At 42.3% G+C, this 12,240-nt stretch overlaps 1 protein-coding gene across 1 annotated transcript in view; it reads left to right on the top strand.

Annotated features, from left to right (window-relative positions):
• The window catches only part of LOC308077319 (uncharacterized protein), a 173,749-nt gene that overhangs the window by 77,354 nt on the left and 84,155 nt on the right, over nt 1–12,240 (top strand). Inside the window, exons 35-41 of the mRNA XM_080417959.1 lie at nt 2,207–2,239; nt 2,356–2,478; nt 3,147–3,245; nt 6,145–6,357; nt 7,610–7,683; nt 8,612–8,800; nt 9,721–9,879. Of these exons, the coding sequence (XP_080274085.1) occupies nt 2,207–2,239; nt 2,356–2,478; nt 3,147–3,245; nt 6,145–6,357; nt 7,610–7,683; nt 8,612–8,800; nt 9,721–9,879 (890 nt within the window). The remainder of the gene's footprint in view (nt 1–2,206; nt 2,240–2,355; nt 2,479–3,146; nt 3,246–6,144; nt 6,358–7,609; nt 7,684–8,611; nt 8,801–9,720; nt 9,880–12,240) is intronic.

The following is a 12,240-nucleotide window of genomic DNA, read 5'->3' as shown; positions in this document are numbered from 1 at the left end:
GATTTTTAGCGGTGCCAGCCGCTCTACATTTGACCGTGTGTGTGTGTCCGTCCGTCCGTCCGTCTGTCCGTTTGCTGCATGTGTTGCAAATATGCAACACATGCAGCACTTCAAGAAATGCACACACACACACACACACACACACACACACACACACACACACACACACACACACACACACACACACACACACACACACACACACACACACATAAGCCAGCACTGCGCACGCACGCACACACACACACACACACACACACACACACACAGAACATGCAGTCCTGCCAGGCGCACCGTTGCAACACATGCACAACTTAAAGACATGCACACACACACACACACAAGCCAGCCTACCTGACATGTCCCACAATAACCTACCTGACCCACAATAACCTACCTGACCTGACCCACAATAACCTACCTGACCTGACCCACAATAACCTACCTGACCTGTCCCATAATAACCTACCTGACCTGACCCATAATAACCTACCTGACCTGACCCATAATAACCTACCTGACCTGACCCATAATAACCTGTCCACAATAACCTACCTGACCTGACCCATAATAACCTACCTGACCCACAATAACCTACCTGACCTGACCCATAATAACCTACCTGACCTGACCCACAATAACCTACCTGACCTGACCCACAATAACCTACCTGACCTGACCCACAATAACCTACCTGACCCACAATAACCTACCTGACCTGTCCCATAATAACCTACCTGACCTGTCCCATAATAACCGACCTGACCTATAATAACCTACCTGACCTGTCCCATAATAACCTACCTGACCTGTCCCATAATAACCTACCTGACCTGTCCCATAATAACCTACCTGACCTGTCCCATAATAACCTACCTGACCTGTCCCATGATAACCTACCTGACCTGTCCCATAATAACCTACCTGACCTGTCCCATAATAACCTACCTGACCTGACCCATAATAACCTACCTGACCTGTCCCATAATAACCTACCTGACCTGTCCCATAATAACCTACCTGACCTGTCCCATAATAACCTACCTGACCCGTAATAACCTACCTGACCTGTCCCATAATAACCTACCTGACCTGTCCCATAATAACCTACCTGACCTGTCCCATAATAACCTACCTGACCCGTAATAACCTACCTGACCTGTCCCATAATAACCTACCTGACCTGTCCCATAATAACCTACCTGACCTGACCTATAATAACCTACCTGACCTGTCCCATAATAACCTACCTGACCCGTAATAATCTACCTGACCTGACCCACAATAACCTACCTGACCTGACCTATAATAACCTACCTGACCTGTCCCATAATAACCTACCTGACCTGACCCATGATAACCTACCTGACCTGTCCCATAATAACCTACCTGACCTGTCCCATAATAACCTACCTGACCTGACCCATAATAACCTACCTGACCTGTCCCATAATAACCTACCTGACCCGTAATAACCTACCTGACCTGTCCCATAATAACCTACCTGACCTGACCCATAATAACCTACCTGACCTGTCCCATAATAACCTACCTGACCTGTCCCATAATAACCTACCTGACCTGTCCCATAATAACCTACCTGACCCGTAATAACCTACCTGACCTGTCCCATAATAACCTACCTGACCTGTCCCATAATAACCTACCTGACCTGTCCCATAATAACCTACCTGACCTGTCCCATAATAACCTACCTGACCCGTAATAACCTACCTGACCTGTCCCATAATAACCTACCTGACCTGTCCCATAATAACCTACCTGACCTGACCTATAATAACCTACCTGACCTGTCCCATAATAACCTACCTGACCCGTAATAATCTACCTGACCTGACCCACAATAACCTACCTGACCTGACCTATAATAACCTACCTGACCTGTCCCATAATAACCTACCTGACCTGACCTATAATAACCTACCTGACCTGTCCCATAATAACCTACCTGACCTGTCCCATAATAACCGACCTGACCTATAATAACCTACCTGACCTGTCCCATAATAACCTACCTGACCTGTCCCATAATAACCTCCTGACCTGTCCCATAATAACCTCCTGACCTGTCCCATAATAACTTACCTGACCTGGAGGAGACCTGTGCTCCGAGGAGCACTTTATCGAGTTTACACCGTGTAAACCTGTGATTTGTCAATAAAGATGTGGTTCTGTGTTTTTTCAGGAGCCATCCTCAGTAAACTCTACAAAATACCTGGTAAGACTTTACTGTTCATATGATTAAATATATTATTATTAGTATTACTGTTCATATGATTAAATATACTCTGTGTGTGTGTGTGTGTGTGTGTGTGTGTGTGTGTGTGTACACAGAGCTGGAGGGTCAGGATGTGGAGGATTTGTTCTCAGCGGTGCTCAGTCCCAGCAGTAACAGTGGAACCAGTCTGACCACACACACACCCACTGTTAACAAGACCCTCATGCACACGCACACAGGTGAGACACACACACACACACACACACTCCTTCTCTCTCTCTCTGCTAACGGCTTCATGATAGTTTTTTGTCAGAGTTTTAGTATTATGTGTAACTGATGCAACATGTATTTCATTGTTTTAAAGGTTTCATGACATTTAGTTTTAAAACACATTAAAAGTATTTATCGTGGTCTTTCAAACGTGTATTAAAAGTTTTAACTGAAAAATCCACTCCAGTGATCCATGGCAGGATTGTTTTCTCTCTGATTTCTAAAGCCTTTTCAACTGCAATGAAAAAATAATTCTTTGCCTGCGGGTGTCGCTGTTGAGGGCTGTCAATCATCGCTTCTGCTCCGCCCCCCCCCCCAAAGGAATGGAGAGGGGAGGGGCGGAGAGGAGAGGAGGACGGGATTAATGGACTGTGACATCAAGGTCGACAGGCCAAACCCAGATTACTTTTCAGCCTAATTTTTCGGAAAACCCCAGACCACAGAAAATCCACTGAATGTTCAAAGTTTAGTTTTTTGGGGTCTAATTGAGGTCATAAAACCCCCAAAAAACATACAAAATAAAAAAAGTGAAAATTAATGTCATAGAACCTTTAATAAAGGCGCTTTTAAAGCTCAAAGTCTCTCTCTCTCTCTCTCTCTCTCGCTCTCGCTCTCTCTCTCTCTCTCTCTCTCTCAGTGTTGAACGGTGTGGGGGCGGGGCAGGTCGAGCCTAATTTCACTACATCTCCCATGATTCAGAGCGGTTCTGGAGTCCCACCTCTTCCTGACAGCAACAGGTAAATAAGGCTTTTATCTCTTTCTTATGTTCTATTTGACACATTGTTGTGAGCTTGTAGATCGTTTTATCTTTCCTATGCACTATTTGACACATTGTTGTGAGCTTGTAGATCGTTTTATCTTTCTTATGCACTATTTATCACACTAATGTTATTGCCACTATTTATATACTAGCTAGTAGCTATACTATATTCCGCCTGTTTTTTGGCCCATAACTAGTCCCTCATACTTTTAGCTAGAAACTCTGTTCCAACTCTACAACGTTCAGCCTACTTAGGACATGTCGGCTTCCATTTGTATTTTTAAATAATTTGTACTTTTAGAGATATTTCACTTTTAATTGCTTAAAAAATCCCATTCATTTCAATGGGGAAATGCCATTTAGCTACAGTGGAGCCTAGCAACTGCTTGTTATACCCTAGCAACCCCCTATTAGACCCTAGCAACCGCTTATTAGACCCTAGCAACCACCTGTTTACCCTAGCAACGACCTGTTTTACCCTAGCAACCACCTATTAGACCCTAGCAACCGGCTATCAGACACTAGCGACCACAGTTTTACCCTAGCAACCGCCTATTAGACCCAAGCAACCACCTATTAGACCGTAGAAACTGCCTGTTAGACCCTACCAACGCCTATTAGACCCCTAGCAATCACTGTTTTACCCTAAAAAAATACATTTTACACTATTCAACACTGTCAACACTATCAAAACTTTTAACACTACTAATACTTTAAAGTAATACTAGGTAACGTTTTCAACAAAACTAAAGTTAAATTGTATATCTTTTGCGAGTGGCAAAAGTTTCACAACACCCACTCCATGAATTTCACCCCCGGAAGCCTTTTATTTATATATTTTCTATTGAACGGTGTCGGGGGGGACTTTCCCGGGAAAATGACGTCATCTGGTTTTGGCCAGGAACTACCACAACGGTTTCCTGTTTGGCCAGGAACTACCGCGCTAATAACAAAAAGGAACCTCACAGCTCATGGTAACTAATGCTCCACTGGCTAAGAGAAACGATCCGTAGATAGTATAAAACAATTAAAAGATCGCTTTTTGAAACGCTTCCGGCTTCCGGTGAAAACGAATGGAATTCTGGGTTATCGAGGACAACGGAAATTGTATGCAGTGACGGTAGTGACCAGCAGAGGTTGCTAAAAATCGTTATTTGTGATTCTGCATTGTACACCTTTCAAACCTTTCAAACCTTTAACACCTTTAACACCTTTCAAACCTTTAGAACCTTTCAAACCTTTCAAACCTTTAGAACCTTTCAAACCTTTCAAACCTTTCAAACCTTTGAACCTTTAAACCTTTAAACCTTTAAACCTTTAGAACCTTTAGAACCTTAAACCTTTCAAACCTTTAGAACCTTTAGAACCTTTAGAGCCTTTAGAACCTTTAGAACCTTTCAAACCTTTAGAACCTTAAACCTTTCAAACCTAAACTTGTAAAACCTTTAACACTTATAAAACTATCAATAATCAATACCATCAACATTCTTAGCGATCCCACACTGTTTCTTCAGGAACAGTATTTTCTAGTTGTATTTATTGTAGAGATATTATAAAGGTCTTAAAGGTCTTAAAAGTCTAACTCTTTGACTGCCAGAAATAAAACATTGTTTGCTAAGCTAAGAGTGTTTTCACTAACCTTATCTCCAGTATGATCCATCCCTCCATCACTTTAAAGACGTATCCGAGTCTCGTAGAATCGGGGGGGGAAATATGAGCCGCCGTGATCATCCTTTTCCATAGTTATGAGCCGTTGAATGTTTTCACCAAAAAGAAACAGAAACAGAGAAAGGCCATGTTTCTTTGCGATCACGTGACCCGCTTGTTTGCTTCACTGGGAGTCAAATGGTGACTCACAGGCTAGCGAACAGCGCCATCTAGTGGAAAACCACTGAAAACATGAAATCTCGTAATTCTCGTCAGTGGCAAAATATGACCAGAGATCTGGTCATTGGCAGTCAGAGAGTTAAATGGTCACTTTATGAACGTGCAGATACCCTGTATACACTTATTCTGTATGTTGGTTTGTTTACTGTGGAGAGAGACATTAAGATAATGGTTTAGAGCATACATGGGCAACTGGCGGCCCCCACCTTCACTTAATGCAGCCTAAAAATAGCCGATCTACAAGCTCAAAACGCGTCGCAGTGCGACGCGTTTTGAGCTTGTAGATCGGCTATTTTTGCTGCTTTTGTGTGACATAGAATGGCCTGACAGTATATGCGAATGGGAATATGATATGGGAATATAGTGGCCCTCTGCATCATCAAAGTTGCATCACCCCTGATTTAGAGTGAGTCAGGCTACCGCTAACCTCTCAAGAACAGATTCTGCTCTGCGTTGGAATCTGTCGTGAAGGCTCGTCATAACATGTACGCACTGGGCTACAAGTGGGCGTGCCTTCAGATCAGGAAGCAGGCCGCGCTTTACCCAATCAAATGTAGTGGGCGGGATTCACATGTCCGTCGATCTTTCCCCCTCGAAACAAACCCAAACTAATTTAACAATAGCGTCCGCGGAGCAGACAAAACCACGGAAAGATATTCACATTTTAACTTACTCTTTCATCATAGAAACAAGTGGGCTTATAACAAAAACGATCCATGTTCTCTGGGAGAAGTGGTGTTAGTGTTCCGTGTCGAAATATTGTTAGTGGGAATGAAAACATAGTGGCACCACCGGAAGTGAAAGCTGAAGGCAGACCAAAACCCCGGTTTCCTTTGCGCACAAGTGCTACGTTGTCATTGTCCCAGAGCCAAGATGAGATAGTACAAACAGCAGAGGGCGCTGTTTTTCATTCTCATTTGGCTTTGGGTTCCCAGATTGGGCTACCGCTTAATAAACACATGTTTATAAACAAAATAAATGCACTTTAACAGGAAGTTGACCCAGATGGGAGGGGATGTGATTGGTCCGTGGGGACCGGGCTCCTCCCCCTCAGCCAGTCCAGCAGAACAGGAAGTGATGTCAAACGCCCAGAGGAGCACGCTGAAGTGGGAGAAGGAGGAGGTGCTGGGAGAGATGGCCACCGTGGCACCGGTTCTATTCGCTAATGTTAACTACCCTGATTTAAAACTACAATACCCAGGTAACCTGTTTTAGAATTACAATACCCAGGTACCCTGTTTTAGAACTACAATACCCAGCTACCCTGTTCTGTTTGCTAACGTTAACTACCCCAATTTAAAACTACAATACCCATGTATCCTGTTTTAGAACTACAATACCCAGCTACCCTGTTTTAGACCTACAATACCTGATTTAAAACTACAATACCCAGGTACCCTTTTTAGAATTACAATACCCAAGTACCCTGTTCTGTTTGCTAACGTTAACTACCCCAATTTAAAACTACAATACCCATGTATCCTGTTTTAGAACTACAATACCCAGCTACCCTGTTCTGTTTGCTAACGTTAACTACCCCAATTTAAAACTACAATACCCATGTATCCTGTTTTAGAACTACAATACCCAGCTACCCTGTTTTAGACCTACAATACCTGATTTAAAACTACAATACCCAGTTACCCTTTTTAGAATTACAATACCCAGCTACCCTGTTTTAGAACTACAATACCCGATTTAAAACTACAATACCCAGGTACCCTGTTTTAGAACTACAATACCCAGGTACCCTGTTCTGTTTGCTAAAGTTAACTACCCCAATTTAAAACTACAATATCCAGGTACCCTGTTTTAGAACTACAATACCCAGGTACCCTGTTTTAGAACTACAATACCCATATACCCTGTTTTGTTCGCTAACGTTAACTACCCCAATTTAAAACTACAATACCCATGTACCCTGTTTTAGAACTACAACACCTGACTTAAACTACAATACCCAGGTACCCTGTTTTAGAACTACAATACCCAGGTACCCTGTTTTAGAACTACAATACCCATATACCCTGTTCTGTTCGCTAACGTTAACTACCCTAATTTAAAACTACAATACCCATGTATCCTGTTTTAGAACTACAATACCCATATACCCTGTTCTGTTCGATAACGTTAACTACCCCAATTTAAAACTACAATACCCATGTACCCTGTTTTAGAACTACAATACCCAGGTACCCTGTTTTAGAACTACAATACCCATGTACCCTGTTTTAGAACTACAATACCCAGGTACCCTGTTTTAGAACTATAATACCTGACTTAAACTACAATACCCATACACCCTGTTTTAGAACTACTAAACTGCAATACCCAGGTGTGCTTGATTTAAAACTACAGTATCCAGGTACACCAAACAGACACAATGGTGTTCATTCATTTAGAAAGTAAAGTAATCAAGTACACTTAGTGTGTGTGTGTGTGTGTGTGTGTAGAGTGGTCCAACAGGGTGAAGCAGATCGCTAAGCTGTGGAGGAAAGCCAACTCTCAGGACAGAGCTCCATATGTGGTGAGTCTATAGATCTACAATATGTGTTCCATGTTTATAGATCTGTTTATAGATCTACAACATGTGTTCCATGTTTATAGATCTGTTTATAGATCTACAACATGTGTTCCATGTTTATAGATCTGTTATAGATGTATACACATGCTAGAAGGTTAGAAGGTAAAGCAAGAGGTTTGGACTCTGCTCCTTCACTTGGAGAGGAGCCAGTTAAGACGGTTCAGGCATCTAGTACGGATGTCTCCTGAACATCTCCCTATAGGGGGGTCCTCACCGCACATCCCACTGGGAGGAGGAGTTTAAACCAGTGTTTTTCTGTCTGTTTAAACTAGTTTAATCTAGTTTAATCTAGTTTAACCTAGTTTAAACTAATTTAAACTAATGTAAACTAGTTTAAACCAGTGTTTTTCCGTCTGTTTAATCTAGTTTAATCTAGTTTAACCTAGTTTAAACTAATCTAAACTAATTTAAACTAGTTTAAACCAGTGTTTTTCTGTCTGTTTAAACTAGTTTAATCTAGTTTAACCTAGTTTAAACTAAGTTAAACTAATTTAAACTAGTTTAAACAAGTGTTTTTCTGTCTGTTTAATCTAGTTTAATCTAGTTTAACCTATAGTTTAAACTAATTTAAACTATTTTAAACCAGTGTTTTTCTGTCTGTTTAATCTAGTTTAATCTAGTTTAAACTAATTTTAACTAGTTTAAACCAGTGTTTTTCTGTCTGTTTAAACTAGTTTAATCTAGTTTAAACCAGTGTTTTTCTGTCTCCAGGTCAAAGCCAGGGATAATCAGTTATGTATTCTATCTAGTTGAATCTAGTTTAATCTAGTTTAAACCAGTGTTTTTCTGTCTCCAGGTCAAAGCCAGTTATGTATTCTATCTAGTTGAATCTAGTTTAATCTAGTTTAAACCAGTATTTTTCTGTCTCCAGGTCAAAGCCAGGGATAATCGGGCGGCACAGCGTATGAACAAGGTGCAGGTCTCCAGTGATTCGCTGAAAATGAACCAATCGCAGGAGCCGCTGCCTGGCCACGCCCCTTACGACCCCGTTTCCATGGAGACAGACAGCGTGTTCAAGCCGAGAGAGTCAGAACACGAACAGGAGTGGAAATATAGACAGGTAGACAGACAGACGGCTTGACAGACAGACTGACAGTGGTGTTAAGTAACTAAGTACATTTACTCAAGGACTTTGCTTAAGTACAATGTTGAGGTACTTTTACTTTACTTGAGTATTTACATTTCTCAATATTTCATACTTGTCAGACCACTGTTGACCTTTCACCTCTACAGATAACCTGCTCTTTACCTGTCTGTCTGTCTGTCTGTCTGTCTGTCTGTCTGTCTGTCTGACTGACTGACTGACTGACTGACTGACTGTTGTGTGTTAATCATCATCAGTTGGAACCAGGGCGGGAAATCAACTCATCAGAGCCTTTTCCACATTGAACTATGTCTTTAATACACCTTAGAGCTGTTGTGTGTCTTTAATACACCTTAGAGCTGTTGTGTGGAAATAAGAAAACCCCCCCCCCCTTCTATGTTGCCTAAAACTAGATAATTGATTGAGGTCATGTGATCAGTGACATACGCAGGGTGTACTTTTGGCTCCGCCCCCTCAGCCAAAAGTACACCCTGCGTATGTCACTGATCACATGACCTCAATCAAATAATCAAATAACAATAAATAATCATAAAATATAGAACAGAGACCACTGTGACTTCAAGGTCAAAGGTCACGGTTCGAGGTGTTAATCTTCCGCCCTGCCTAGCAACCATTGGTAACCATAGTAACCAGTAGGATGCATGCTAGGGGGATGAATAAATAAATACATGGATGGATGGATGAAAGGATAAATACATGGATGGATGGATGGATGGATGATAATGGCATTGACTTTCCACCAGAGGGCGTGTATCATGATAAATGACTAGGCTACAGATGTGCATGCATTTGTTAATTGTGGTTAAAAAGGATGAGGCTAATGATGCATGCGTTTGTTCAAACTGTTAATTAATTTGTTAATTGTCGTTAAAAAGGTTAATGAGGTTAATGAGGCACCGAGGTCCGAAGGTCAGAAGAGGCAGGAAAGACCCCTCCCCCAGGGAAGGCCCCTCCCCCAAAGCAAAGTCCTAAAGTCACCAGATAAAGAATGTCCCTGGCAGGCTTCTGTAGACGGAGCTGGAAGACAGGCTCTGGTAAGGGATCCCCCTGTTCCTCTGGGATTCCTCTTTTCTCTGTTTGTGTGTTAGCCGTTAGCATCAGAGGGATTCCCCTGGGATTCCTCTTTTCTCTGTTTGTGTGTTAGCCGTTAGCATCAGAGGGATTCCCCTGGGATTCCTCTTTTCTCTGTTTGTGTGTTAGCCGTTAGCATCAGAGGGATTCCCCTGGGATTCCTCTTTTTCTCTGATGTTGATTGAGTTTGTCTGGAGTTTGTCATCTGTCCTGGAGGTTAGCATGTAGCCGTTAGCCATCAGAAAACTTGAGTTTAGCTATCAGCTATAAGAATACTGGAGGTTAGCGTGTTAACCATTAGCTATCAGAATACTGGAGGTTAGCTTGTAGCCGTTAGCTATCAGAATACTGGAGGTTAGCTTGTAGCCGTTAGCTATCAGAATACTGGAGGTTAGCGTGTAGCCGTTAGCCATCAGAATACTAGAGGTTAGCATGTAGCCTTTAGCCATCAGAATACTAGAGGTTAGCTTGTAGCTGTTAGCCATCAGAATACTGGAGGTTAGCGTGTAGCCGTTAGCCATCAGAATACTAGAGGTTAGCGTGTAGCTGTTAGTCATCAGAATACTGGAGGTTAGCTTGTAGCTGTTAGCCATCAGAATACTGGAGGTTAGCGTGTAGCCGTTAGCCATCAGAATACTAGAGGTTAGCGTGTAGCTGATAGCCATCAGAATACTGGAGGTTAGCTTGTAGCCGTTAGCCATCAGAATACTGGAGGTTAGCTTTTAGCTGTTAGCCATCAGAATACTGGAGGTTAGCGTGTAGCCGTTAGCCATCTGAATACTGGAGATTAGCGTGTAGCCATTAGCCATCAGCTATCAGAATACTGGAGGTTAGCTTGTAGCCGTTAGCTATCAGAATACTGGAGGTTAGCGTGTAGCCGTTAGCCATCAGAATATTGGAGGTTAGCGTGTAGCCGTTAGCCATCTGAATACTGGAGATTAGCGTGTAGCCGTTAGCCATCAGCTATCAGAATACTGGAGGTTAGCTTGTAGCCGTTAGCTATCAGAATACTGGAGGTTAGCGTGTTAGCCATCAGAATACTGGAGGTTAACATGTAGCCGTTAGCCATCAGAATACTGGAGGTTAGCGTGTTAGCCATTAGCCAAGAGAATACTGGAGGTTAGCTTGTAGCAGTTAGCCATCAGAATACTGGAGGTTAGCTTGTAGCCGTTAGCCATCAGAATACTGGAGGTTAGCGTGTAGCCGTTAGCCATCAGAATACTGGAGGTTAGCGTGTAGCCGTTAGCCATCAGAATACTGGAGTTTCGCGTGTAGCCGTTAGCCATCAGAATATTGGAGGTTAGCGTGTAGCCGTTAGCCATCAGAATACTGGAGGTTAGCGTGTAGCCGTTAGCCATCAGAATACTGGAGGTTAGCGTGTAGCCGTTAGCCATCAGAATACTGGAGGTTAGCGTGGAAAGGATTCTTCATTTACTTAAGGTTAGATGTGGAAAAGAGTTCATCATGTACTTGATGATAGATGTGGAACTGGTTCATCATTTACCATTTTTTTAATCGGATATTCGATATTAAAGTAAAAACACCATGGTGATCCTTTAGAAAGATGACTCAACATGCATGGTACAAAGTGTTAAGAGCTCCCCCTGGTGGAATGAATACCTGACTGTCCCTGACCTTCACCAACTAGTTAATACTTACTCTGTAACTCACTGTTTGCAATCCTGTGAAATATTAAACACATTTATCACGCCAGATACTCTCTATATCTTTATAATAATAATGAGATACTCTCTCCTCGACTCAAAGCCACTTCAGGCTGATAAAGTGGGCGGGGTAATAAAGTGGGCGGGGAGAAGATGTGTTCTGGGATGTAGTTTAACTCATTCACTGCCAGAGTTTGTCAGAACAGTGTGCAGCCAGTGCCAGCGTTTTTGAGCATTTTTACTAACCTTTAAAAGAGACACAGAATATTTCGCTCCAGGAGGATTGACACACCGAGTGTCGCAAAAGACGGAGGAGTGTCTCTGCTTCCATCGGGGGAAACATTTTTTGTCACAGCGACCCTCCGTTCTTTAGTTATTGACTGTTGAATATAACTTTTTCTTGTTCTCATTCTCGACAAAAATGCAGAGTCCAAGTCCTTTAACATTAGATGGGACAGGGCTGGGTTTGTTGTGATCACGTTATTTAACGTTATTTAACATTATTTAACATTATTTAACATTAGAGCGGACAGGGCTGTTAGCATAGCACAGGCTGTTATCTAGGACGGGGCAGGGTTTGTTGTGATCACATTATTTCCGGATCTACTCTTCTTCTCCAGAAGTCATAGGATCACTCATAGGTTTGCGAACAGCGCCCTC

Source organism: Gymnoscopelus braueri (genome assembly GCF_963280865.1).
Source record: "Gymnoscopelus braueri genome assembly, chromosome: 21".
NCBI classification, from domain to species: Eukaryota; Metazoa; Chordata; class Actinopteri; order Myctophiformes; family Myctophidae; genus Gymnoscopelus; species Gymnoscopelus braueri.
This window is presented reverse-complemented; position numbering and strand designations above follow the sequence as displayed.